General features: G+C 39.7%; 1 protein-coding gene across 1 annotated transcript; it reads right to left on the reverse strand.

Annotated features, from left to right (window-relative positions):
* mxd4 (MAX dimerization protein 4) lies at nucleotides 1-27239 on the reverse strand. Its single transcript, XM_077605605.1, has 6 exons — nucleotides 26983-27239; nucleotides 26379-26478; nucleotides 21279-21308; nucleotides 7564-7678; nucleotides 6623-6785; nucleotides 1-5637 (listed from the first exon to the last, which is right to left on the reverse strand). Exons 1-6 carry the CDS (start codon nucleotides 27044-27046, stop codon nucleotides 5456-5458), a joined length of 654 nt encoding a protein of 217 aa, XP_077461731.1. The 5' UTR covers nucleotides 27047-27239; the 3' UTR covers nucleotides 1-5455.

The raw sequence follows: 27239 nt of genomic DNA on the forward strand, positions 1-27239 counted from the left end.
TTTAAAGTATAAAACATTTTATTTATATCACAATGAGAGCATACACAATACCTTCAAGTGTTTGCTCAAATGTAGCCAGCACCAGGTATTGGTACACACACACGCACACACGCTCACTTCCGCGCACACAAACACACACAAGCACACTTAAGCACAAAATTTTTAGAACACCCCGTGAACGCTTAATACACATCTGCTAACAAGAACATGTTCACAGGTCTCTGGCACAGAACGCTCCCCCTAATCGTCATCTATACGCACCCCTCTCCATTAACTGTCCTTTCATAATATACTCTATATTTCAATCTATTCCAAAGGTTGACCTATTTAAAGCTACGCGAAATTACAAACATTAAACGAGTTCAAAAGTGACTTTTGTATTTGGCAGGAATATTGAATGACAAGCACCCTTGTTGCACAGGAGACCAATCATCAAAGTCATCAGAGAGTCCAATCTCTGTGCAACCACCCCAGCCATCAATTTGCATTTGAAACAGATACAGTGGATAAACATTTGCTGGGTTTCACATACATAATCTCTACTTTCGCATTTTTAAAAAATGTATTACTTTAAGAAAATACATTTCACACAAGGCACGTTGTAAAAGGTGTCCCTTAGCAGTCTGCACAAAACTATCACGTACGAGGGCTGTTAGGGGGACAGAAAAACAGACAACCGGGTTACGTTGGTCATTTTCTTTTTACGAGAATACCATTTCTTTTATAAGCACAGGAAAGAAAATAATCCTTCTGTGAGCACAAGCATGTTGTAATATTGAAAAGACACTGCACGGATCAATTTATTTTAATTGGACGAGTACAGTCTTTTAAAAATGTTTTTGTAATCAAGGATTAAACTAACAATTGAGAGGGGATCCTACTTTACAAGGAAAAACAATAATTTCTCGGAAAGAGTATCACTTTTGTCATTAGTTAATCAAATTGGAAACAGTAAATATGTCTAAAATGGTGATTCATAAAAATGGAGTTTGCAAGAAGTTAATCCTAATTTTAGGAAAAATCATATTAATAAATATATACACAAACAGGAGTCATAGAGTTTTTTTAAAATTATTCATATACAACAACAAGTAGGTAAAAAAGCGGAAAATTTGAAAACATTCATTCACACATTCATTTCTGTACCACCTATGCTCACAAGAGTCACGGGGAATTAATAACATGATTTTTTAAAGATATATTTTACACATTCATTGAAAATGATCACTTTTTTCAGCCTCTTTTAAAAATATCTCATCTGCTATTTTTTTTGTTTGTCTAATCTCCCACATCGCCCACAAAGCTAGTGCCCCGCTCATGATGCTCCTACAGGGAGGTTCTGTGCAAGAGATTGTCTTCTATGCAATTTGTGTGCTTTTTATTATGTATTGCTGCCACATTTTTTTTTTAAAAGGCTCGATATCACCTGATAATGAAATGTTGTTTATTTGATTGTTATTGCGTTCTAACTTCTCAACAAACTGGAGTTACCATTGAAATGCAAATACATTTTCCATTAATTATGCTATTGATGGTAATATACACCCAGTTCATTTGCATGCACAAATTATATATTTAGATTTTTCAAATACACCCATAAAGGACAGAGGTCTCAAATATGGACAGTATTTTGCAGCCCCCATATGACTTGAATTATAGCATTAGTGTTTCCTGCATGTATTTTGTGATGGGGCAAATAGTTATGAATGAATAACTTTGAATAAATTGATTGAATGATAACTTTTGGGAGGGATCAACTATTTAAATACTATTAAATATTTTTAAGTGAGTGATAAACTACGTAAATAAATTGGAAAAAAGCTACCAGAACACGTTATGAACTAAGGTAACAGTGAATTAGTTAAGCTAATGGTAATTTTTGAATAGATACCCAATGGAGTGACTACTGTCCGTAAAAGTGTTAAAAACACTCCCTCTTTTTATAGCAAAAACTTTGCCAAGTCATTATGTGATAGCGGGCCTTTTAGGTGTGTAGCAGCAATACGCTTCCAAACATTTTCAAACAACAGACTAGAAAGAACGCTACAAACAGTCACGTTCAAATCGTCGACATGAATGTAAACTGTCAATGACATGGGAAAAACATTTTTTTTTAAATGTTGATTTTCTTTTTTTCTCATTTTTTTCTTGGACCTCCCGCAGTGTTTGAAGAGAGTGCAGATAGGAGGTCGTCAAGAGTTGGTCACCGTTAAACGCACCACAGAGTGAAAATCAAAAAACAAACAGACAAAAAAAAACACCTGCTTGTCTTCCAAAATAACACAAAAAGAAGATAAAAATTACCCTGGCCTTCCTCACAGAAAAACGCATGCTGCGACAGCATGGAAGATAACAAACAAACACTGTTGTCGGAACCGAGCCGCGGCCGGGACGTTTGATGAGAGACGATCTACGCCGCAAAGCTGCCATCGGGTCAATTCTTCTTAAAATTCGCTCATCTGCCGGCCCAACTTACACAAAGTCAGTAAAAAAACAAGATTCCATTAAAAGACGCTTCAAGCTTGAATAGTTCCAGCCCCCCAGCGGTGGCGGTTTAGAGGTGGCTGACTAGAAGCTGCCGTGGAGTTTTACCAGTGCGGTTGGGCCATGGGGAAAAAGGGGGTTACCCGGGGATGGGCGCGCATGGAGCTCTATTGGCACTCCCCCTGCTGGTCCGAAGTGTTTTTGGTTGATGTTTGGAGTGGATGGGTTAGGGGCAACCTGAGTGGGGGACTGGGCGAGGAGACTTTGGGGATGGGAGGTCTCACCAAGGCACAGAACACAGCAGGAGAGTCTGCCCCCGGACTCCATTATAAAACTCTTTATGTAGAACTTTCACTTAGCCAAAACATCGTTAGGTACACCTTCACAATCTAAGGTGACCACCTCCACTCGTCAGCCTTTACAGAGATAATAATGTGTCAACAGCAGCGGCATTTAATTTAAAAAGTAACCAGTGTGATATGTCCAAACACCAACTGAATACTTTCAACCCACGTCACAGCCACGAGGACGAGACTGTTCGTTTTGGGAGGGAACTAGTCTACATTTTACAGGGAAACATTTTTTAGTTTTATGACTAGTAATATAGCAGAGAAGATAAATCATGTGCAAATATTTGTTTTTCTATGTAAAACTTGATTTAGTGTCAATAATGTAATTATGAATATAGAAAATTAATTAAATTAATTTAAAATTTAAACTATTACAAAGAAAATCCTCTTATTTCATAAGAGGAAAAAAACTGTAAATGAAAAACAATTAATTATCAAGTATTAACAGTTTCCTTCTTTTGGAACTCAGACAATTTTAACGGGGAAAAAGTTTAGAAATTATAATAGATTTATACAAGAACAGGTTAATTCTTTTTTCATAATGAAAGAAGAATTTTGTAAATTAAAAAAAAAACATCTACTGTCAAATGCAGGAGGCTAAGGAGGGGGTCTTTCTGTGATTTTTACCAGAATATTATTATGTGAGAAAAGAAGAAAAATTCCAAAGAAATGTTATGGCAAAAAGCTTACAGACTTTAGGTAATTCAACCAATTAATAAAACTTGGACAACATTATTGTCTCTCTAAAGGCTGTTGTTTTGTATTTGTGTATACATCCATACTTAGTCACATTTGCATATTATATACACAAAAATGCATGTATGTGTACACAAAAAAACATAGGTCTACATATCTATATATGTTTATCTATATATATTGATACTATTGATACAGTATCAATATATACACACACAAACATACAAATCACTATATGTATATATCATGTTTTTTTTCTTTTTTAAAGAGCACATGTAGGAAAATAGAATACAAAATGTATGTAATGAGAACTAGACTACACTGCTGAATACATACAAACACACACATATATATACATACATATACATATATAATATATATAGTATATATATTATATATATATTATATATATACATATATATATACACATATATACATATATATACACATATATATACATATATATACATATATATATATACATATACATATATATACATATATATATATACATATATATATATATATATAAAACATTAAATATAATTTTTTACAAGGCCTAACATGGTGGACCTTTATTCACTAAGCCTGAAGTGCCTCCGTCAATAATGACTGTCGTTTGTAATCTCAAAGAGGGTGAGCAACAAAAAAAGTATTATTATTCTTACAAATATGTGTGATTGTGATAACTGTGAGTTGGCCATCTTATGGAAATGTTCAAGAATCCGTACAAAAGAGACAGAGCTGCTGCTGAGTAATGCCAATTCTGCCGTTGGGTAACCACGTTTTAAGAAAAAGAGTGTCGTGGAGGGGCTCGTGGTCTCTCCGGAAGCATTTCTAACACTCAAAAGGGAGGGCCCTCCTCCTGCAAGCTCTGCTACATCGCTTCGCTACTGAGCAAATAGATTTGCAAAAAAGGCCATAGTAGTCCATCCACACCATAGGGGGTTATAGTGTAGTGGTCAGTAGTGTGGAGTAGTGGTGAGGAACGCCAACCCAAAAATGTTTTCTGCTCTGCGACAGCTCTGTTTCTTTCAGCTCGTTTAGTCTGAATTTCAGTACTCGTGGGCCTAGAGGTGGCTGAGCAGGAAGAGAATAAATTCTTTCTTTCTTAGCAATGTGAAAATACAATTGACTTGTACGAATTAAATGAGGTTCTAGGGAATTTTAGGGTGCTGGTATTTACTGTCGTAAGGGAGAACCAGGATAACTGGTTCTCCTTGACGTCTTCGGTGCAAAGCTAAAATATTTCCTGGTGTTTGTGTGGTGAAGCAGGTGAATGAGGTCCTAAAGTTGTGCGATGACTGCGGGAACTGACTGAGGTGATTTGCATAATTTAAGGCCGTTGTCTGAATGTTATTGCCGCGTCGAGTTGACAAGGAGCTTACTGTATGTTATCTTCTGATTCACACATACAAACACGTTCATGGTTCATAAATTTTGATTAACTAGTTAAAGCTAGACGTCTCACCACAGAAGTCCCCCACTGCTCTCTATGAGCATGCATCTACAGAGGCTAAGGGAGGGTTGTTGGGTGGTTAGCGGGCTGGTTGGTGGGTTGTTTTGGGATATGATTGCGGGTCGGTCCATTGGCTGTTTAACTGCTTGGTGAGTGGGTTTATGGAATATGGATGCGGGTCGGTTTGTTGCTTGGTTGATTGGTTGTTGTTTTGGTTGGTAGGTGGACTTGGGTGAATGATTTTAATTGGTTTCTTGGTTGATTGGGGCATATGGAGGGACAGGAGACAATAGGGTGCTTTGGGCACAGGGAGTAAAGGGTGTTGGAAGGCTTGAGTGGCATTTATTATTTGCTGCCATTCTGGACTGCTCTGATGTGGGCCATAGGTGAATGCAGTCATGATATTGGTGGTCTGGAGGATGAGGGGTGTGTGGATTGAAAAGCTAGATCATCTGGCCACGGGAGTCTAACTGTGGTGTGGCTGCAGTCTGTGGGAATGTGGGGCCGTGTAGCTGGTGTCGCTAGAGCTGCTCTGGAGGCTGTAGTGGTCCTCCTCGTCCTCCACCTCCTCTTCTTCTTCAGGGTCGCTGATGCTCCCCACACTGTCGACTTCGACAGGGGTGAACTCCATACCCTCGATGTCTACATCTATAAACAAAAAAGAGTAAGCAACATAAGGAGTAATTTTGGAACTAAGTGTGGGATAAGTGATTAAAGGCACTGTATATTTTCATAATACTAGTGATCCTCATTGGGGATGAATTAAAATGGGTTAATAAATTGCCTATACCTTTAACTAGAGCTAACATTCTTTACTACATTAACAACTACCACGACACAGACACTATGAATGTTGTACATATACCAAGTCTGGCAGTGTATGTGATAATTTACCACCAATTATGATACGGAAACACTCATCTTAATGCATCACCCTTAATAAAACATGGCCCACACACTATCTGACTTTAGAAAATAAATGAGAGGAACATGTAAACGTGGCACACTTGGTAAAATCCATTTTTAACCAATTAGTCAAACAATCAATAGCCATAATGTCATAATCTGTCATGTAAAATAGTGAAGTGACAAGGTGCGACTGACTACTTTGTTAAATAGTCCAGACCACTATGGGTTCCTGCCCATGGAGGAATTTAAACAAAATGATACCTTTCATTTTCATTGTTTCCGCAGACTGCAAACTGGTAACCTTTTGCCATCACCTTTGAACCAGTTCAAGGTTATCAAGTGGCTTTTTACTTAGATCATTGTGAGGCGCAATGGAATGCAAATAAGGTGCTGGAATGAACAGATATGAATATGGCCTGAGCATGTGGGTACGGCGCCTGTAAGTCAAGGCTAAGTTGAAAAGCAGATGAGGTCAGGCTCAGACCAATGAATTTACAAAGAGCACTGGTCTCAAAAGCCTGAAAATGCTCTCCTTGTTCAAGTTGAAATATGGTTTAGTTTTTTTTTTTATAAGTCCATATTTGGCTAGGATAGGCCCCAGCACCCCCTGCAACCCTTGGGCAGATAAGCAGTACAGAAAATAAATGAATGAATGAATATATAGTTTGCAGCAGATATCCACAGTGATTGTAGCGTTGTGTTAAAGTACTTTGAATCAGTATACCTTGCTCAGAGTCCGTGGAGATGTTGGAGCCCATGCTGTCAGTGCGGATGCGTTCCACAGATCCTGACACTGAGAGCTGCTCAAGGCGGCGTTTGAGGTAGCGGTGCTCTCTCTGCAGTTGCTCCTTCATGTTTAAAGCCTTCCTGTCCTGCTCTTCGAGCTTCTGCAAGCACACGCAGAAGGAAAAAACTTTATCAATAGATGATGGGTCTAAATTAAATTTCAGATAAATAAGTTCGGTTTTAGGCTTCCGACTTCAGTTTTCTTATATTCGGTTTCGACCAATAATTGTCATTTTGGTGCATCCCTTTTATTTAAATATTGAGTATTTTTGAGAACTCTCATCTGCCCAATATATTGAATTAACTAAAATAAGTTTAAAGAAGGTAGCCAGGGCTTTTCATATTTTTGACCAACCTATGCTAGTTCAGGACTGTTGCCAGCTGAGAAGTTAAAACCAGTCAATGAACTAGTAAATGCTCAGTTGATGATAGTGAAAACTAATGTGAGAACTAGTTGAGCTAGAATCATGACAACTATTCAAAATGTAACCAAAACTGAATCTGTGAAACCAGTTTTGTTTTTACGTCAATGAGGCAAGGTCACATTGAAATGCATGGAATTTTATGAGTGGATTTCGACATTTAAGGAAGTGGACAAATGACGTTGATGATGTTTCACACAAGACGGCTCTTTTAAGGTCACTTAACACAACCACAACTCAAGGTATAATGTTTATGGAAATGACGGAGCCAAAAAAATACAGGAAATGAAGGATTAAAATGGGTGGATTTAAAGTGATTTTCTGCAAAAACAATTGCACTTCCCCAGAATAACAATTTACCAGTTATATTAGAAGAAAATTCGGGATTTCCCAAACCTCTCTCTGAAAAAAATACAATGATATCTTTGTATCTAGACTGCTAAGGGTCCTTTAATACCTTAATGTGCATCTTGGCCCTTTTCAGCAAGCTCAGTGTGGTATGCCTGGTGCTGTCTGGACCCAAAGGCACCAGCTTCTTCAGCTGTTCCAAGTACAGTCGTAGTTTGGCACGTCTGCAAGCACACAAGCGGAGGGTGAGTGAAAAACCATCAAAGAGCTATAAGCACTGAGACTCAATGAACCTGAAGCATCTTTACAAATTATTATACACCATACTCGTCGATCTTATCTTGAAGGGGGAAGGTCCAACGAGCAAGTGAACTTATTACCACATGATCACGATTAATTCCCTTCAGAATTGCATGCTTGTGTACACAGCTGCAAATCTCTCTGTGTTAGACTCTGCTTATTCACCTACATTTGGGTTTGTCAAACTATATCATTTATTTATTTTGTTGAACCGCTTCCTCACAAGGTTCGTGGGGGTACTGGACCAGCCTATCACAGCTAAATACGGGCACCAGGCAGGAGACACCCCAAATTGGTGGCCAGCTAACCGCAGGTCAAACTGATTTGTTAACTCTAATGATTTTCTTTCTATGTAAAACAATGGTTTAGGGCAGTGGTTCTTAACTTGGGTTCAATTGAACCCTAGGATTTCAGTGAGTTGGTCTCAGGGGTTCGGTGGAGCCTCTGCCGTGGAGATCAAGACACTTCGACTCATCATGTCTATACACAATAACATGAATCATACTTTATTTTACACTAAATTAGGGTTCAGTGAATGTGCATTTGACACTGGTGGGCTTCGGTAGCTCCAACAAGGTTAAGAACCACTGGTTTAGGGGTTTCCATGTTGAACTATCCTGAAGGTTCAAGATGGCTGCCCAGTTGTAAAACATCTACTTGACAGTCATAATGCAGCCACAAGAAGCATTTGTCATTGTGGACAACAATAACATGCATGGGAAGTTCCTCTTATTATTGGCTGAACTCAAAAAACAAAGTGCGGCCTCAAAAAACCTTCCATTCTACCCAAGAATCTCTTTGCTAACATGACATATCTGAACGCACAATCTCTGTCGATGTACACGTGCAGGTTTAATTCCATTCTAGTAGAAGAAAAAACACATACCTATGGACTATAGTATACATATTATAGACATATATACATACATGTATGAATATTTGTATGTGTAGGGGGCGTGTTTTTATGTACGTGTGTGTGTATAAAATATGACAGCTGATTACCTCCTTGTATGGCCTTTCAATCCTCCTTAGTCAAGCTTGTCCATGAACCATGTCTTTGTTCTGAGGACAACCCCCCACCCCCCAGTCCCTCGTTCCTTTGGCTAACTCCAACTGAAGTAAACAAAGTCCGACAATAGAAGGTCTCCACTGGCCATTTCTGCGACTACAATAAACCTAATCAGGGAGATGACGCTCTGTTTGAGGGGCTGGGTATGGGCGAGCACTCACTGCTGACACAAGCACAGACTTTTCCCCGTTTCATCTTCAGGAAGGGTGTAGTCAGTGTGTTGCATACAAGAAAGACCTTCTCAGAAGCTCAGTGTGTTTTATTTTGAGGTCAGCCTGTGACCACCAGCAAGTCATAGGGACCCAATGGTTAATTTAAAATTTAAATCCAATCAGGTTAAAAGTGTGATCGCTTTGGCTGTAAAAACAATGAAATGTAAACTTGCTGAATGCCCGCTAAAAAATGTTTACCTCTCTACAGGTGCATTAAGCATTCCCTTAAAAGGGCGTGTGAAAGTTCTCTAGATCTTTTATTTCCTCTTCCCCCAAGAGGCAGTCACAATCCCTCTTCATCCGCAGGCCCCCTCCACCCCTTTACTCTAGGCTGCCAACAGCAACACACCCTCGTCCCATCGGAAAACAAGTGTCTTCAGAGGATAGGCAGGAGCTCCACCTCCAACCTGCCCCAGTCACAGCCACATGAAGCACTTGGACCTAGGCCAGGGGAAGCAGGCAGGAAAGAGCCAGGGGTCTGCAGCAAGGAAGGGGGAGCGGGGGGTTTTGGTGTTTTTCTGGAAGAGAGCGAGGTCCGAGCGGGTGGATGACTTTCTCTCCATTTCAAAAAAGGGCCCTTTGAGTGCAGTGTGCTCAGCTGCACTAGGCAGTGCCCCACACACATCATCCAAAGGGTAACTTGAGCTAGTGGGCAAGATTCTTGCACCCCACTTCCCCCTTGTGCCTCTCTTGTAATGAAAAACAAAAACAAGGCGTTACCGCGTACATTTTGCCTGACTACCGGTGTTTCGCCTCAAGAAAATGAGCATTTTTGGCAACTTATTCACTGAAACGCTTCACCTGTATTCTAACCACATGTTTTAGCTGACATGCAACAACTAAAAATTATTCCAATACACTACTGTAAACTAGAGCATTTGGTCTGCTACATTTTCTTTTTTTTATCCACTATGGGATAAATATTTATTAAATGGTAAACAAAGTCATCAGGGAGGCTAATGTTGCAATGGTCTGCATGGACCTGGAAATCATATTGACTTTTTGTTTTAATTTGACTAGATGGCAAATTATTTCACTCCAATTTGTCCCAAATACCCATTCATTGAAATGCTAATGCACAAGCCACCAGACCTCCCCCCACCACCTTTTCACTCAGTCTCCTGTTTACCTACACACAATATAAAAGTCTCTTGTAGACAATAACGGGAAAAAACATGCCCAATTAGATAAGAATGAAAATATTGTCGAAAAGAACCCTTAATTTTGCCTCTATAATGAGTGGTACAAAATCCATTCATTGCGGTGGTTGCTGGAGCCTATCACAGCTGATTTTGGGGAAAAAGCCAGTTGGGCGTAGGGCATATAGCATGGCAGACAACCGCTCATAGTCACAATCACACGGTCACCGAGTGGGAATTGATCCCACGCTTGCCTGCACCAAAGTCAGACAAGTGGACCACTACACCAGGTGGCCTAGTTGTACAATAACTAGCCATAATTAGCCCTACTAAGAGTAAAACTGGTTCAGTTTGTCAGTTTGGGTGCTTAACCCTAGAATGGCAACCCTCTATTTCAGGGGTTACCTTTCACGCTTCTGAAATAGAGGGTCACCATGGTTACTGGGGGAAAAATGGGTACCCTTCATTGCACCATCTTGCTTAGGATCCATTTTTTCCCCGGTAATCATGGTGACCCTCTATTTCAGAAGTGTGAAAGGTAACCCCTGAAATAGAGGGTTACCATGCTAGGATTAGAGGACATATACCTAGTGAATTGCACATATTTCATATTTCCAGAGTACTGTGAATGTGTCCTTGTGACACATTGCTCCACAATGTAAGACTGGAAGAGTCTGCGGTGCATTCATGATATGTGACTTCATAAGAATTAAACATTAATGTATAGGCCCAGAAGGGGGACAACTGATGCCAGGCAAGACAATCTTGGATTCATTGTTGTTCTGCAGCTTCACATGTTTATCAGCATTTCTGGCCAAGTGTCTATTGTACAGTATGATGATTGCTCTCAGTTATAATAAAGGGACTTTTTCATGTCTAATATTGCCTGAAAAAAATCTAAAAATAGGCAATGTTAATCTTTAAAGGTATATGAACTTTAACTAGTGTTGATGTATGTAGGGGATTGTGTTAAATTCACATTTTCATTTTTCCCCCGTGGAAAACTTAAAAACAGTTATAGAATAATTCGCCTCATGGTAGACTTTACCCTAAGGCTCCACGTGAAAGTTTATACGTGATTACTCACATGGCATGCAAAATGTAGGTCTTGCATCCAGACATTGAACAAGTCTGGGCAGGTTCTTGTCAAGTATTACAAGTTTTGTCATTGCATTGCATTATTGTGACTGTGTTGAAGAAAAGCTTGCAATGTGTTTGATGGGTATCTCTCAGAAAAAAATTGTCAAAGCTGTGGGGCTTCTCCGACAACACGTGTTTACTCACTTAGCAAACGCACTCACAAGTTTTGATCCCGCCTCCAAACACACACACACACAGACGCCACCCTGCCTCACTCACTTTTGTTATTCCCAAGTCAAGTCCTGGTCACGCTATGTTTATCAGATGGCCCTAAGCAGGCGTGCAAAGCGTGGCACCAAAATGCTGTGTCTACGAAGGGGTGTAACCGATTGCTCTGTCTGTTCTGGTTGGTTCTGAATCACATTAGATTTTCAAATATATATGGCCTCAGAAGTGGATCCTCTTTTGTTTCAAGATCATAAATACTGTCAAAAGTGTCATTAAAAAGAGGCTCAAGAAAAAGTCAAACTGTCAATTTAGTCCTTTATTTACTTGATGCAAACATTTTAACAGGGCTCTCAGCTAATATCTTTTTTCGAGAATGGTAGTGTTGGAGTATCCTTAAATTAAATAATTGAAATTATAAACTACTGGCATGGAATTCAAAATTAAGTTGTTTGTGCATGTTGTCTAGCCTAAGCCTAATTCTCTTTGACTACTGTACTTTAAACAAAGCATTGCACTGCAAAAGAAAAGAATGTTTGGCTTAAGTCTGAAATTCAATTAGACATAGTCACATCTGCAGGGAGGCAACCACCTGACTGCGCTCACGTGTATAGTACCATGGGATGATTTGTGTCTGATCTTTGGCCTTCCCCCATTCCCCCCACCTCCCTATGCAAGAGGCTGAGTGCCAAAACAAAGTCAAAGCACAGAGCGGAAAAGGAACTTAAAAAAAACCCTGCTGAAACTGGAGCAAGTTATTTAAACTGCTGACAAGCGCTGCAATGTTACACCGGTACAGAACAGTCCATTCTCACAGATCAGCTTTTGTAGAAGAACAAAAATGACTTTTTTGAGTCAACAGCAATGGCTTTTTTTGTGAGCGGTACCAGGCACCTGAAAATAACTAGTTTAACACTGTCCTGGAGACGACAAACTTTACAAGGAGGGAATTGTGCACAAAGGGTCGTGGGTTGTGAGATGGCTAGCCAGTGCAAACAACAGACCCTCACTCGCTCGCTCATTGCGCTGCTTAATGAGGCTGCTGTGGCCCAGTAAATTCCTCAGTACATATATGCACAGGAATGAGTGGCTTGACTGGAACATTGCCAATCCTGCCAAATGAAGGTCAACAGTCATTAAAAACCCCATTGCAGTATTTCCTCACACAGCTCCTGGCCTCTGGGGTTCAATCCCACAAAATAACATTTTAGGATGAGTGTCAACCTTGCAGCTGTGAAAGCACCTGAATTGTATAACGTCATACTACGAAATGTAAGTTTTGTTCCACTCCCATGTTGGGATTTGTAAACTCTTAACGAATGAAGAATAAACTACATAAACGGCTTGAGGTCAGAGCAATGAGACACAAAGTAAACACATTTACTTTACATTCTGAGGGAGTCAATGTGTAAAATGTATGGTTAAGTGATAGACTAGACATCCTCCAACCCAAAGGTTATGGGTTTAACCCCACAAGGTGACCCTGATAAACACCGACGAGACAATGTTAACGAACAATACAAGTGAAATAGCATTTAGTAATCATGTAGGAAGTTCTGTTCCCACAGAGACAATTTAAACAAAATCTGTACGTGGCTACCTTATAATTCATAATAGTTCTCAGTTTTTGCTTAAATTTGACCGTGGGAAAGAAAATATAACACAGAGTAGTGTCCTTCAGGCTTTCTTCTTATAATGTCGGTCGTCCTATGATTTAAAAAAAAACAAAGAGAGAAACAAAAGTTGTTTTTAGATTTTAACTCCCCAACTCTGCATATGGTGGCCTGTTTGGCAGTGAATGTAAAGCCACTCACGTGAGTATGGATTAGCACGGTAGAACTGGGGCAATTTGAGGTTGCCGATGTGGTGCTTTCACATCTGGCTGGCAGGCTGGGGATTGGAGTAGTGAAGGAATCTAACTGGGGGCCAAACAGCCATACAAACACATATACAGTGGGTCTTTCAGCAGCTCCTCATCAGTCTCCCTGTCATCCTGTAGTCCTGCCCTCAATGTGTTTACATGTAACTCACATCACATATGCTGTCTGTGAAAAAGAGGTGTGGATGTGAATGTGGCCAAGCATCCCATATGCACATAAAGGTGCAGCGTGAGAGGCCTCTCTCACCCTGATATGAAATGTCAGTCACATAGGGACAAGAAGTTTATGCTTTCTGTAATTCACGTCCACCCCACCTCTGAAACCAGCAACAACTGCTAGGCGAGACAGATATATATATGAGGCCCTCATAAACACAATCTCCTGACGGCAGCAACATGACGCTGGCACTCACATGACTAAGCGTTGTCACGCAAGCAGCGTTACTCCACTCAGCACTCTGAACTTGCTGATTACACAAGGGTAAATTAAAGAGCGCTAGCATTTCAAGTACTTATATTGATGTGTGTTTTTGGAATGCCTTATGAGCATGTGTCATTTGATGTACTTTTTTGCTTTTTACATAAAACCCCCGTGACCAGTGATGAAGGATCGTTACAAAATCCCTTCTTCAGCACAGGCTGCTTACACTGGTCTTAACAGGAAAAGAGATGTCAAATAGAAGCTAAAGAGGAGCGCGTGCCAGCAAAAAGAAAAACAAAGGAGGGCGAGAACAAGCTAAAGAAAGGGTCCCTGTGTATCTCGGAATCATTCCAGCACAATGTCAAATGAGAGACTTGGACAGTAATTACCTTCCTGTGTGAACTCAGATCCAGGGGAACATGTTGCACATGTTGGGACGGACTAGCATGGACAAGTTCCGAGAGCTCAATAAACGCATTCCCCTGACATGGGCGAGCTCTAATTTTCTAATGATGCCCTGTCTGTGATTAGCACACAGGAATCCGGTGGTATGACAGAAGGGCTCAGCATTGATGTTTACTGTAACACAGGATTAGGAACGGTGGGGTGAGCGCCAATCAACCTAGAAGACCGAAAGAAACTCGTAATGTAAAGGCACATTTATGGTGTAACAATTTAAGTTAAACATCCCATTAATTGTATGTTAATATTTTTCAGTAATAGAGGCAAACCTTTTGTTCTTTTTCTTGCAAAAGTACAAAAGAGTGAAATTCTTCATTTGAACACTGTTTAGTAAGATCTAGGTATTTATTTCACGTCATTTTTTTCCGCTTTCGCTGTGGCGTTTTGTCGATATGGAGACCGCAGGTGTTAATGCACAAAGCAAAATTTTCAGTCCGATTTCCATAACGGTTGATCAAGGGTCGTGCCTGTGTACTAGCTCACAGTCCACCATGCCCTGAGCCTAAAGTGACATGCAGAAGGATGAAAAAACAAGACATCAAGAGGACCACAACATGTTGGGTTTAGAAAGATCACAAAAGTTCAAGCTGGAAAATCATGAACATTTTGGAGATGGGCAATGTTAAAGAACAGCATGTGTTCCACCCCAGAAGTTCATATTTTTTCTTGTAATTGCATGCTTTACAAAACAACTGCAAATATTATGTGCAAGTATTTTAATAGTCATCTTGTGATTTTGGTGGCCTCCAGTTCACCGAAATTCTCTCTGCAGCTAAAGGCCCCTGTTACTTAACACTGCATTCTAGCATATGTGTGAATGCTCTGCTGACCTGAATTTCAGGCTGACTACTCCACACACAGGAGCCACGTCGCTCCCTTAGGCAACGCTAAAGAATGTCTCAGCCTCCCCCTGCATCCAACGTGGCCAGTTTGCCTCTCTGCATGCTATTAACCTCATGTATTCGTTTATTGCTTTCTTGGGACTTGAACGCACCCCTTTGCAAAGCTTTCACATTATTATACCTCAAACCACACCTTTACCACTATATTTTATGAGCATCAGCTGCTTGGCGGTTGTCTTGTTACTGACACAGAAACATGACGTACCCCGCCATTCACCAGTGATACCTAAGAAGTAGATGCAGTCCTTCGTTGAAATGTTCAGAGCTCTCAGAGTGCACAGAAGGACAAAGGAGCAATAAGGTAAACGCACCACAGGCCAGAGATAACGTACTCGCTGTTGTCACAGCTGGGCGTGACCCGAGCCATACGTGGAGCGTTTCCACGGCCGCTGACCTCCGGGCAAGGAAATTCCACAAGGGACCTCTAGTGTTGCCTTGCAGCTGGAGATTTTATATTATTATTTTCATACATATGCCTTTGGTATCTGTGCTCTTTTGTTCGTAGTTTAACCTGGAAAAGTCACTGAAAACAGTCTTTAAAATAAAAAAAACTGTCTGGTTAAATTCCTGGCAGCATAGCTGAGTGGGGCGCATATTGAAGGATAAACTTTACACATGTAAGCAAGCTGCTGAAAGAGCTTAGCAAACCGATTATATTGAAGTTGGTCCCAAAGGAGGGCTCCATTATTGCTAAGAGCAAGGGGTCTGCAAACCAGTCCTCAAGGGGTGCTATGGGTCCTGTTTTTTGTTCCAACCAATCTAGCACAAGTTGAACCAATGAGGTTTCTGCCAAAATAAGGGTTTTGCTGAACCCCATTTTCAATATACAGTGTTATAAGTTTCCATATTGTCTGCATTTGCCCTTCTACTGGTTGCATTTTCTCACTAGTCCTGGATTTAAACAAGCTATCATCCAAATTTATCAGGGATAATAAACTGCTCATTCAATTCATGGCATTTTTCCAGGAAAAAAGATTGTTTGACAAAAGGATAATTAGTTGTTTCAGCTTTCATTGGTATAGTTGGCAGTTTAACAATAATAAAAAAATGACAAGACACTGAATTTGTCCAGAGAAAGGGATGGTTTCAGTTATGATGTTTGCAAATGTTCTGGAGGTTGAACTAATAGTAGATTGAAAAAAGCACTAGTAACTGTGAAAAATTGGAATATGCGGGGAAAATGATTAAAGAAAATTGCAGGTCCCCAATGATTTTGCTCGTGGATTAAAAGTGTATCTCTTCTTGATTATTTGCTTAAAGCTGTACTTGTATTTTTATTTTTTGGTGGCAGGGGCACTATAATTAAAAGCATCACAAAATGGAATATGCTTTGTACATAGCACATGACTCTGTCTGCTGGTTAAAACACTGAGATGAGGAATGTATGGGACATCTGTGGGAGTTAAAACCAATGGCCACATGCAATAATGAGCCACATTTATAAAAAAATTAAAAGAGCCTTGGATTTTACTGTGCATCTGTTGTGCAGCGTCATGACACAAGTCCTGATATGACCTTGGTTGCATTCTTAGTGTTTTGCTGTATGGAATAGTTAAACTTTCAGGCCTGCCACTTTCCACATAAACAGCAGTGCATAAGAGTTGATTTATAATTGACAAGAGGAACGACTGGCACAGATGAGTGTTGGCATAAAGGCCGGATGGGAGCAATAGAGGCCCTCTGTGAGAGTGGGGGATTGAATAAGGGTGGGAATGCTGCTCTCCCTCTCTTAAATGCCGCAGATTTCTGCTGACTAAGTGACTTTTATGAGATGAAAAGTTGAGGTAAAAAGAGGACAAGGTAACAGAAAAAGCAGATGTGCCTACAGACAACTAGACCAGAAATAAAGGAGGTTGGGTCAGCATAACTGAAATGTATAAATGCATTGATGAGGTCACCTTAGCTCAAAGAGAGAAGAGCCTCCAAATTCAAATGTCATTTATCACAGCTGTAAATGGGAGACACTGGGAGAGCAAATTTAATTAAGAAGGCGTTTAAAGTGTGTCTTAGTGCTCCCTAAGAAAGTTTTCATACAAAGTCTGACAGTTGTTGCACAATTGCTGCAGTGGGAATTACAGTTGTACTCTTGATTCATACAATTAAAAAAGCCTGAGAAAAATATGTAGGAACATACTGACAACAAGTGATTTTGTGTCTGCAAGATATTGTCGCACCCGAAATAATGACATCAAACTCACAAAGTGGTTCTCTTAAGGACCAATAGTAACCCAACATAGACTAGACTACTGTAGGTTGCAGTGACTCAAAACAACCAAATGTGCCATTGTGCATTAATGTCGCATTTAGAGACCACACAGAAAATACCCTCTAAGCAGCAGAAAGCATGCAGGCAGATTTATTACAATATAAGGGTTCAATGTACACTGCTGGCTACAAGTCATTATCCTGTTGGTGAATCATGATTCAATCATGAAGGCAACTCCTCGCAACAAAATATCGCTGAAATTGCTGGACAATTCTGGAAATTTCTTCCTTTAGTTTTAGTGTATAGTAGTACAGTAATCCATCGCTATAACGCGGTTTACTTTTCACAGTTTCGCTACTTCACGGATTTGCATCGTGCATTGTGTTCTGCATTCTGATTGGATAAAAAGTCACTCCGCTTCTTCTCTACCTGTGCGTCAACAACGTTGCAGTTTAATGTGCACATACGTAAAACAGCTCGCCAAATCTACATTACGTACGTGCAAATTCTCTTGCAATTTCGAGTTTCTCTAAAACCCATAATGTTGACAAGTCGCTCTGGACCGACAAAAGCACCTGCGGCAGGGCCCAAAAAGGCAGCGGAAGATGCTATCTATCGCAGATAAAGTTAAACTTCTGGACATGCTAAGTAAATGGAAAAGCTATGCGGCTGTAGGTCGGCATTACGGAATTAATGAATCTTCCTTCTGTTCACATTGATGATTACAATTATTGATTGACAGTACAGCACAGAAGTTATTTGTTGAAAGAAAACATTTCTCAAGTGCAGTTACTTTTATTTGTGAAGCAAATGATTGAGCCTGTAAAATAGTTTGTTCTTTCTTTTCAATGTATAATACAGTATTTACCTAATTGTATAATGATTGTAAAAAAACAACAACAACAAAGGTTTCTACTTTGCCTATCACGGTTTCTTTTTGGAACGTAACCCCCGCAAAAAAGAAGGTTATACTGTAGTCTAAGTAGACAAGATAGGAGTCTTAGATTATTAACCTTCAATAGGTTGCACGGTATGTATACTTAGAAGATAATGAAACTTGTTGTGCAAACTTTGGACATCCCACTTGTCATGTGTGCAGTCAGAAATGAAACCAAGAGCAAACATGGGTGGAGATAAAAATAAAGGTGTACATCCGTGAGTCAATTGAGGGAAGCAGCACAAACAAAGCAAACCTTCAGCTGCACGCGAGTGGAATCACATTTCCAGTAAACAGGTGACATGCTGGAAAACAACCTAAGCAGCTCCACTAAGTCTAGGTGTCACAGAATAGTGCAGTGAGGGCGACTTGTCAGCCCACAGTCTGAAATAGGAAGGAAGCCAACCAAGTCAAAATGGGGCGCATGACTTTTTGATTTGACAGCTAGGGTGGATATGTCTAAGATCATGCCAATGCAGACATTTTCCATCGCAAAAAAAGAAGGAGCAAAGTCACTGATGAGCTGTTCTAAAGTAAACGCGTCAGAGCTGTGCACTTGGACTGCAAAAGATAAGCAGGTCACATCAGGACACAAAGCCCCGGCGAACACTGCTGACTCCCGCCCAGCCTCGCGCTGATAAACGGACATAAATTTGAGCAGGCTGCCTCTTAAACACCAGACAGCTTGCTGAGTGAGCCAGCCAGTCTGCTATTAATAACGTCAAGAAAATATTTACAGAAGCACCTTTAGAAGAAGAAAAAAACACCCACAAATGAAAAAAATACTGCCACGGGTATATTCTGTTAAAAGATAGCCTATTTAAATGTGTTACACATTTAAGATGAAAGACCAACTGATAATTTTATTATGGTTAAAGGAGATTAAATAGACATATTGTCTAAAATCAACCGACTATCCCCATGGATCAGCACAAATCTTCAGGCAGACACTTCATGTATTTGTGCATGCTGCACCTATTCACCCGAACATGTTTTATAATGCTTGTCCTTGTTTGGGGTCATGGTTAACTTTAGCCATACCCAGGGTATGTCCTGGACTGCTCACTAGCCAATTGCAGGGTACATCAAGACAAGCATGCATTTACACTTACACAGGTGACATCTACTCTATGTAAAGTTCCAGACTGTGACCTGGATGCGAAAATTAATGCCTCAATCATGCACCCTGTCCTATTAAAGTAGTTAAAAAGTTTAAATATAGTATGTTCCCATACCAATAGAGATGCTGTATGTGTTTTATAATGAAAATTGAATCTCTTGTGGAGCAGTTGTGATAGCGATCACGAAGCTGAAGAAACTAGTTTTCTTAAGAAGCCTCTCTTATAATTATTTAGTTGGAGTAAAGCCCAATGGACGCGAGAGAAACGTATTCAATCTGTTTGAATTTGAATATTTTGAAACAGTCAAATAATATAGTGCTGTGGCATGTCTTAAGACCAAGGTTTCAATCTCAGTCTTCCTACATGCGATTTGCATGTTGTTCCCATGACTAATGGGTTTTTTTCCCGGTATTCCAGGGGTCTTTCATATCTCAAAAACATGCACACTTATGTGAATGTGAGTGTCAATTGATGCTGGTCTCTTCAATTACAAACAGTTTGTGGTCTACCCATTCTCCTGCTATGGTCTAGTAGAAAAGGCTCTGGCACCCGTGTAACTTCAATGTGGATAAACAGTAGAGATAAAGAATGGATCATCAAGAATGAATCAAATACTGCATGCTTAAAAGACTAATTGATATGAATAATGAAAAACAGAACTGGCTTCATTTGAATCTTTGCATTTAAATACCACTACTAGTACCGCCCATTGGTATTTTAACCAGACGTTCATTTGTCACCTTGGTTATCAACCACACGCATCCATTTAAAGTACAAGGATAGCTCAATGTGACTGAACAAAGACAGTGAGTCAGGACTCAAATAGCAGCACCACGCTGGAGTACATCTGATGGCGCGAGGGTCACGGTGTTGAGTTTTCTGTTTAAAACCGTACCGGCCCGGCATCAGATTAATCTCTGAATAGGTGAGCCACGATGGACAAATAATGATGAAAAACAGGCTCAGCAAGAAAGTTGATAGTTCCATTTACAAATCAAAAGCAGACTGACAAAATCAACAGAGCTACCACATTCATACGAATCTTGGCGACTCATCAAAGACGTATTCTACATTCCCTCATTTTAATCATTGTTTCTTCATACCACATATAGAATCGAGGGAGGAAAAAAAGTGGGGAGGCGGACTATGATTAGTAATTGTCATCTGTTACATTGGGTGTGTTTAACTCTACTCATTCTTTTTGTCCTTTCTTTTTAATTTGTGTGGCCATTTTTATTGTCATTATAGTAATAAAATTAAGAAAATGACAAAATCCTGTGATTCAAAAGTGGAATTACTGGCATTGGTTTGAGTTGGCTTATGTGGACGTCATACTGCTTTTGTCAAAAACCACAGCCTTTGTCGGACATGAGGCAACTGTTGTGTCTTCACAACTGCAATGTAATCACACTTCTCTTCCATCTTTTTGGGAGTTGGAATATGCCTGTGCATGTCCACCTCCATTCAGCACTGACTCACACTTACTGTACATTAACGCTTCTGCTCACATGCTATTAGTCACATCAGCTGTTTCATGAATTCTCTCCCTTAATAAGAACAGTTTCAATGGATCTGGATGAAAAATAAGAATAATGTGCGCTTTTAAATGTGTTTTTCTACTGAATGAAGCAGACCCATTGCAGGATTCCCTTTATTACCATACAAGGAAGTGAAACCCAGGCATACCTTAACAGCATGACAGCTATCTCTGAGAGCTTATTTGTTTTTGTTTTTCTGCTGAACACAAAAATGTAACTGCTATCTCTTTCGCTTTGAAGAATATTTCTATGCTAACAATTCATTCCATGAAGTATGTAAAACTTGACTATCTGTTAAAGACACACACCCAAGAAACTGAAATGCAGCCATACCTGTGTTTCTCCAGCTCGTTGTGCGATGATCTAAAATAAAACAAAAGAGGAGAGTGAGTTTCAAATGAGGGGTAAGCTTCAGCAAAATACACAGTGGACCGAAATCAGACACAAGGTAAAAAGTACAGATACCTCGATACAGTCCAGCTAATACCTTCTTGAGAAATGCTCTGTCTACAAATATAACATGATCCTCTTTTACTATCTTTGATTTCTATTGAAAAGTAGGCTGAGACAGTGGAAATGTTTGCCTTTACAGGGCTGGCGAAGACGCGGCTCTTGAGCCTCAAGGGGCTCCTGGCCAAACTGAATGCGGCTCTTTGCATCTTATCATATTTTGTATATACTTTGGCTCTTTGCCTCCTTTCATGTTTCTGTTATTTTTATTCTCTTTTAAAACACGCTCAAATTCATCAGGGCCAATTAAAAACAAATAATAAGTAAGGGGAAGAAAGTGTCTAACTTTTTCGTCACCTCTGGCCTAGTAGTTCCATTTGGAGCAGGCAAAAAGTGCTAACATAATGAAAACTAGAAGTGATACAATTTTGTGATCAAATCCAATACAGTCGGATTCTCCAGAAACAGCCATATCGAATACCGATAACAATATTGAGTAGTAGATCGGGACAAGATTAGGGAAAACAGCACCGAGTGGGAATTGTACAAATGTTAATAATATGAGTTACAAAAGCCAGTATGGGCCAATTAACAGTCAGAAATTACTACTATTAATGAATACTAATCTCATCATATTCATTTGTAGCAAACATTGATTATAATAAAAATACAGGCTTTATGTACTAACCAAATGGTAATATGGACCAAAGACAAAAGAAATTGAGTCACAGTTTTGCTTTTAACTGATTTTCAAATAAAACAGAAATGAATCCTTGTCCCACTTAATTTGTGATTTGCCCAGAATCAAAGTTAAAGGCGTATTAACACCTGCTATGTAGTGCAGAATTGAAACCATCAAACACTGGTGTGCACCAAACAACCAGACCTGGCAAGATACGTGGTCTTGGTATGCTTCCAGGAAGACCGTGGTAGAGTACATTTTATGTGTAAAAGAGATCACGATATGTTTGGACCAAGACTGAAATCACACACCTATTTGCTTCCGTAGCCACAGGCATTATGGAAAATGTTATTTGGTTCGCATTGCACTGGTTAACATGAGTCGTGGTTTGACGTGGAGTGAACATTGGAGGAAGTGGATCAATATTAGCACAAGTGCTGCAAGCTGGAGCACCGTGATTGTTTACTTCCATGTTTTACCGTGAAAACAAAAGCGCGCCTAGACAAAACAGTCTGCGCATTGTTTTGTTTGAGCAGTGTTTGCACATGTGTAGGTTTGTTGTCAAATGTTGGATTGTTTGAAAAATTGCAATGTGACAAGAAACCGCATCAAAAATGTTCGGCCTAAAAGTATTTTGATCCGGACCAAGGAAAGAGAACCATAGACTTTCCTGGTGTGTATCCGCCTTAAGTTAACCAACTCAATCTATTTTTAATATTTTCCATCTAAAAGCTCAACGGAGAAAATTCATGGCTGGTCAAGACTATACAATATTAGAGTTTATTGGGACATTATTGGCACGCTTACTAGGAAAAAAAGGCATCTTTGTTGTAGTGCGGGCAAACTAGAAGGCACATGACATCTCTGCTTTGCCGCATAAAAAAAATGTCCTGCACGCTAACTTAACTACAAAAGTCTGGATAACAACACGCCCCTAAGACGTCTGGAGGTCTAGACGCTGCAGAATTCCACAGCGTGCAGGCTATTCCAAGGCAAGGCCACACCTCCACAATAAGACAGACCCGGACCAGTGAGGGCGCTATGGGCCCTCTTGTTGATATGGCCGTCATGGATACCATGGCAATAAAAACAAAAACAGGGACAACAAAAGTGTGTAGTGGGAGGGGTGGGTGTTGGCGACAAGCACACAACAAGACCTTTCACATTTAAGGACTTTCGTGCTGGCGAAGCAGCGGTTCCCACAGCTGCGCTAAGCGCGAGTCATCTGTGTAGCGATACTTCACCACAGGATGCAAGTGATACTATATAAAAATGGTATTTGTTTCAAATCATAATATCACACAGACTTAAATAAATAATAAATTCATAGACACAATTACATGCTATGTGAAAATATTGTTATGACTGCTGTAGGGACAAATACCTAATTTACGCAGTTATCCTATAAGTAATGGAAGTTTTATCACTGTACCAAGGAAAGGCATCGCGAAATAAATTAAATCATGTGTGAAAATACCAGTGGTTGCATTTACATGAAGCCAGTATTTGGGTTAAATTCAATAATCTGGTTATAAAAACATTCAGAATATCCTCTCAACATACCGAGCTGTATAATATTAATTCCTGACCAAACCGCGATGCATGGGCAATGATATCACATCCAGAGGACGTCATATAGTAATGTCAATCATGTCAATTCTGCGTTCTATCGAAATCTGCTTCTTGTACTTTATATTTAGCGTTCTTGCAAATTAGGGATGCCAATACTTTCTAACGTCAATTACAGACAGAATGTGTATTTCGTTCACTACCCAAAGTCGTGAATCTCCTCCTTACTCAAAAATCTATTCAAAAGACCTTGATTCCTTACAAATGAAGCATACCCAGATCCCAACTGAAAGTCCCTTTCAAACGAGATATCTCGATATTCTTGCATATGGACATATAGTATTTGTGGAAATAGCATTCCAGCAAGAGTATAGAAGTGCATCTCACATGCTACATGATATTTTCCAAACACGTAGAGGCAGAGACACGCATGATTTTATATTTCCCGTCAACAGTGAAGTAGCATTTCATCTCTTACAGGAAGTTCCACCAAGTTACTGTACACTGGCACATTTGACAGCAGTGTGCATGGAGAGATTGAACACAAAGTGTTGTGTTGATCATCAATCCTTTTTTTAAATAAGGTTCAGGTTCTTTGACAAAGAACCTGCAACGGCTTATTTTTTTCTTTTTAAATCCTCCAATAATGTATCTATATAACTCAGGGAAAACAAGGGAGGGCAAAAACAGTGCAAGTGGCTTAGTGGTGTGGTGTTTGTCATATATGTGTAGGTGTCTATTTCACCACACCCACCCGCCACTTGGCTATGCCCACCCCTGACCCGCTCACACACATAATTCTGTTATGCTGTCAGACTACCAGAGGAATGTGGAAGAACAAAGATTATAGGACATAACATCTGGGTTGTAGAGCGTAAACACCTCTGTAAAAATGTCAATCAAAACAACAATAGGGTGGTATCACTCTTTACGAATCCACCAGAGAAGTATGAGCGCCACCGTATGAGCAAAAGCCCACTTTTGTGGGCACTTTTTGCGGGACCATGGCTGATGAGCTCCGTCCGGGCAGCAGTGAGTTCCTGGTTTGTGTGTTTTTGATTCTCATTCAGGAATTGTTTTGCGAGTTTTTCTGAGTGCACATAACATAATTTTAAGTTTTTAAGATGTGTGTTTACGTACATATGTATGTATGTATGTTAACTCAGCTGCCAAACATTTACCTCCTCACCTACACACCCACAATTCGACCTCATTGAAAAATGTCTTGGCATTTCTTATTCATTTTAATGGCTAAATACAGTGTTCTTATCCTTTTTCTTAATTGCATACATTTCCATACAGAATTTGTATATTTTTGTAATTTTCAAAGGATTCAGGACTTAGGATTAAAGAACGTGAAAAGAATTATGCCAATTGAATGTAAAATATGCTTCTAGTTCGCAAACACTTCTGGAAACAATTAATTTTGTAAGTAGATATTGTACTGTTTATTTTTGTGTTTGTGTGGATTTTTTTAAGTCAATTATACCACTACAATTTAGCCAACTATGTTGTATAGGTCTTGTCACTGTAATCAGGAGGGAGGTAAAGCCACTATTCATACCTATGGTCAAATCAAATTCATTTATCAATGATTGAAGTAAGGAGAAATCAGAAGCCCCGACGAAACTCATGCTTATCCTTAGCCTATCCCATAGCAGTTGGTATTTTTAACAATAAATATGATATAATTTATAGTATTTAGTACTGTATGAAATTGAAATCTAGTAAAAAAAAAGAAAAAAAGTACTAATAGTAATAACAGTAATCCGGAGTTCTCCTAATAAGTTAACATACACTGAAATAATTTGTGCACCATTTTAAGGAAATGATGAGTCAACGGGCCAAACAAAATTACAATTATTATTTAAATCAAAACGTAAGCAATTCCAGAACAGCATTAATCACTCAAGGAAATTGGGTAATGTAGAAAATGACGAGATCGTCCCTGTTCATTCATTAGTCACACACCAACCGCCAACTTGCCAATATTTCACAAATTCTGTCAGAAAACATGAGCGTTGTAAGTAGATAATGTATTGATACAGTTCTCTGCTCTGCCTCTATAGCAGTGGTTCTTAACCTTGTTGGAGCTACCGAAACCCACCAGTTCCATACGCGCATTCACCGAACCCTACTTTAGTGTAAAATAAAATGTGATTTTTTTTTCAAATGTAATAAACATAAATTTCTCGCAGCACTGATTGGCCAAGCAATGTCACGTGATCATCTGCAGCCAGTGATGGTCAAGCGGGGCATGTTATCGTGACTAGACGTGATGAGTCGATGTGTCTTGACCTCCGCGGCGGAGGTTCCACCAAACCCCTGAGACCGACTCACCGAACCCAGGTTAAGAACCACTGCTCTATAGTAAACACCTAATACAACATTGTGCATATATATGCAGAATGAACGGAGTAGAAAACCACTTGAAGGTGCAGTGGAGGAATGATGAAAGGACTGTAGGTCCTCTGCGTGCGTGTGCGTGTATATGCGTGTATGTGAAGGGGAGCTGCAGAGAGGCTGGAGTTGACAGTGTACGCGTGGCAGTGTTTATTAGAAACCAAAACAGAGAGCCCAGCCCAGCCAAGGCAAGCCAAGCCCCAGGCAGCAGAGAGATGGCAGTGCGCAGGGAAACAACGACTCCCTCCTCCCTCACTCGGCCTGCAGCACTCACACCCAACATGCAAAGAAGAAAAACACAGAAGAAGAGGAGCACGTAGAAGATGTACCTATTGTTTGGACTTTTTCTGTTGATTGGCGAGCTTTTCGTCTTCTTCCTGGAGAAGTCGCTACTGAAGGGTAAAACTGAGGCATAGCCGTGCTCTGCCTCTGTGGACACAAACAAAAACAAATGGGTATTTTGGCTAAAGAGGCTGCAAAGGAATATAGTAGATGAATAGGTGAGCTATCAATGAATCATATAGTCTTGTTAACAAAAAAAACATACAAATAATAGTCATTATTTCATCAGAATTGATGTTACAAACTGAGGAGGCCGTTGTTTACCTATTTCATCTCGAAAATAGAGCACTTTAAGACCCATCTAGTTCAAGCAAAGTATAAAATCGGTTCATATCTCCATATTTGTTTTCCAAAATAATAATTATTAATGAAATGAAATGAATAAAAAGCAAATATCGAGTCCTGTTGGATATCATTTACATCAGGCACGTCCCATTGTCTACCCAGTGACATCATACCTGCACCACCAAGATAACACCTGAAAATGATTTTTTCGTGTCAAGTATAACTACAAAACAACCCAGCATTTCGATCGGTTTTGATTTAAAACGTTAAAAATTGCTGTCATTGTGTCAATTTAGCTTTAAATACCTCTGTCTCTTCTTTCCAAGTACTCTGCAGCCTCCAGCAGAATTAGAAGCGAATTAAGTTCCATCTTGTTTTGTCTTTTAAAAAATATATTTAGAGGAGACAGTCTACAAACACCTTTACATCAGGCGTTTGAAAGCAAATGTTGATTTGAAGAAGAAAAAAAGTCTTTCAGTGCGGTTTGTATACGACGGTAGAGTCAGTTCCGAGTCTTGGCGACTCCAAACTACAGTAGCAACAACCTACTGCACCTACTAAAA

Source organism: Stigmatopora argus, chromosome 7 (genome assembly GCF_051989625.1).
Source record: "Stigmatopora argus isolate UIUO_Sarg chromosome 7, RoL_Sarg_1.0, whole genome shotgun sequence".
Taxonomy (NCBI): domain Eukaryota; kingdom Metazoa; phylum Chordata; class Actinopteri; order Syngnathiformes; family Syngnathidae; genus Stigmatopora; species Stigmatopora argus.

Coding starts and splice junctions, on each gene's coding strand:
- mxd4 (XM_077605605.1), bottom strand. CDS start 27,046: ATGGAACTTAATTCGCTTCTAATTCTGCTGGAGGCTGCAGAGTACTTG. Junction 6,786..7,563: donor GGGCCAAGATGCACATTAAG/GTATTAAAGGAC, acceptor GTGTGCTTGCAG/AAGCTCGAAGAGCAGGACAG. Junction 5,638..6,622: donor CTCCACGGACTCTGAGCAAG/GTATACTGATTC, acceptor TTTTGTTTATAG/ATGTAGACATCGAGGGTATG.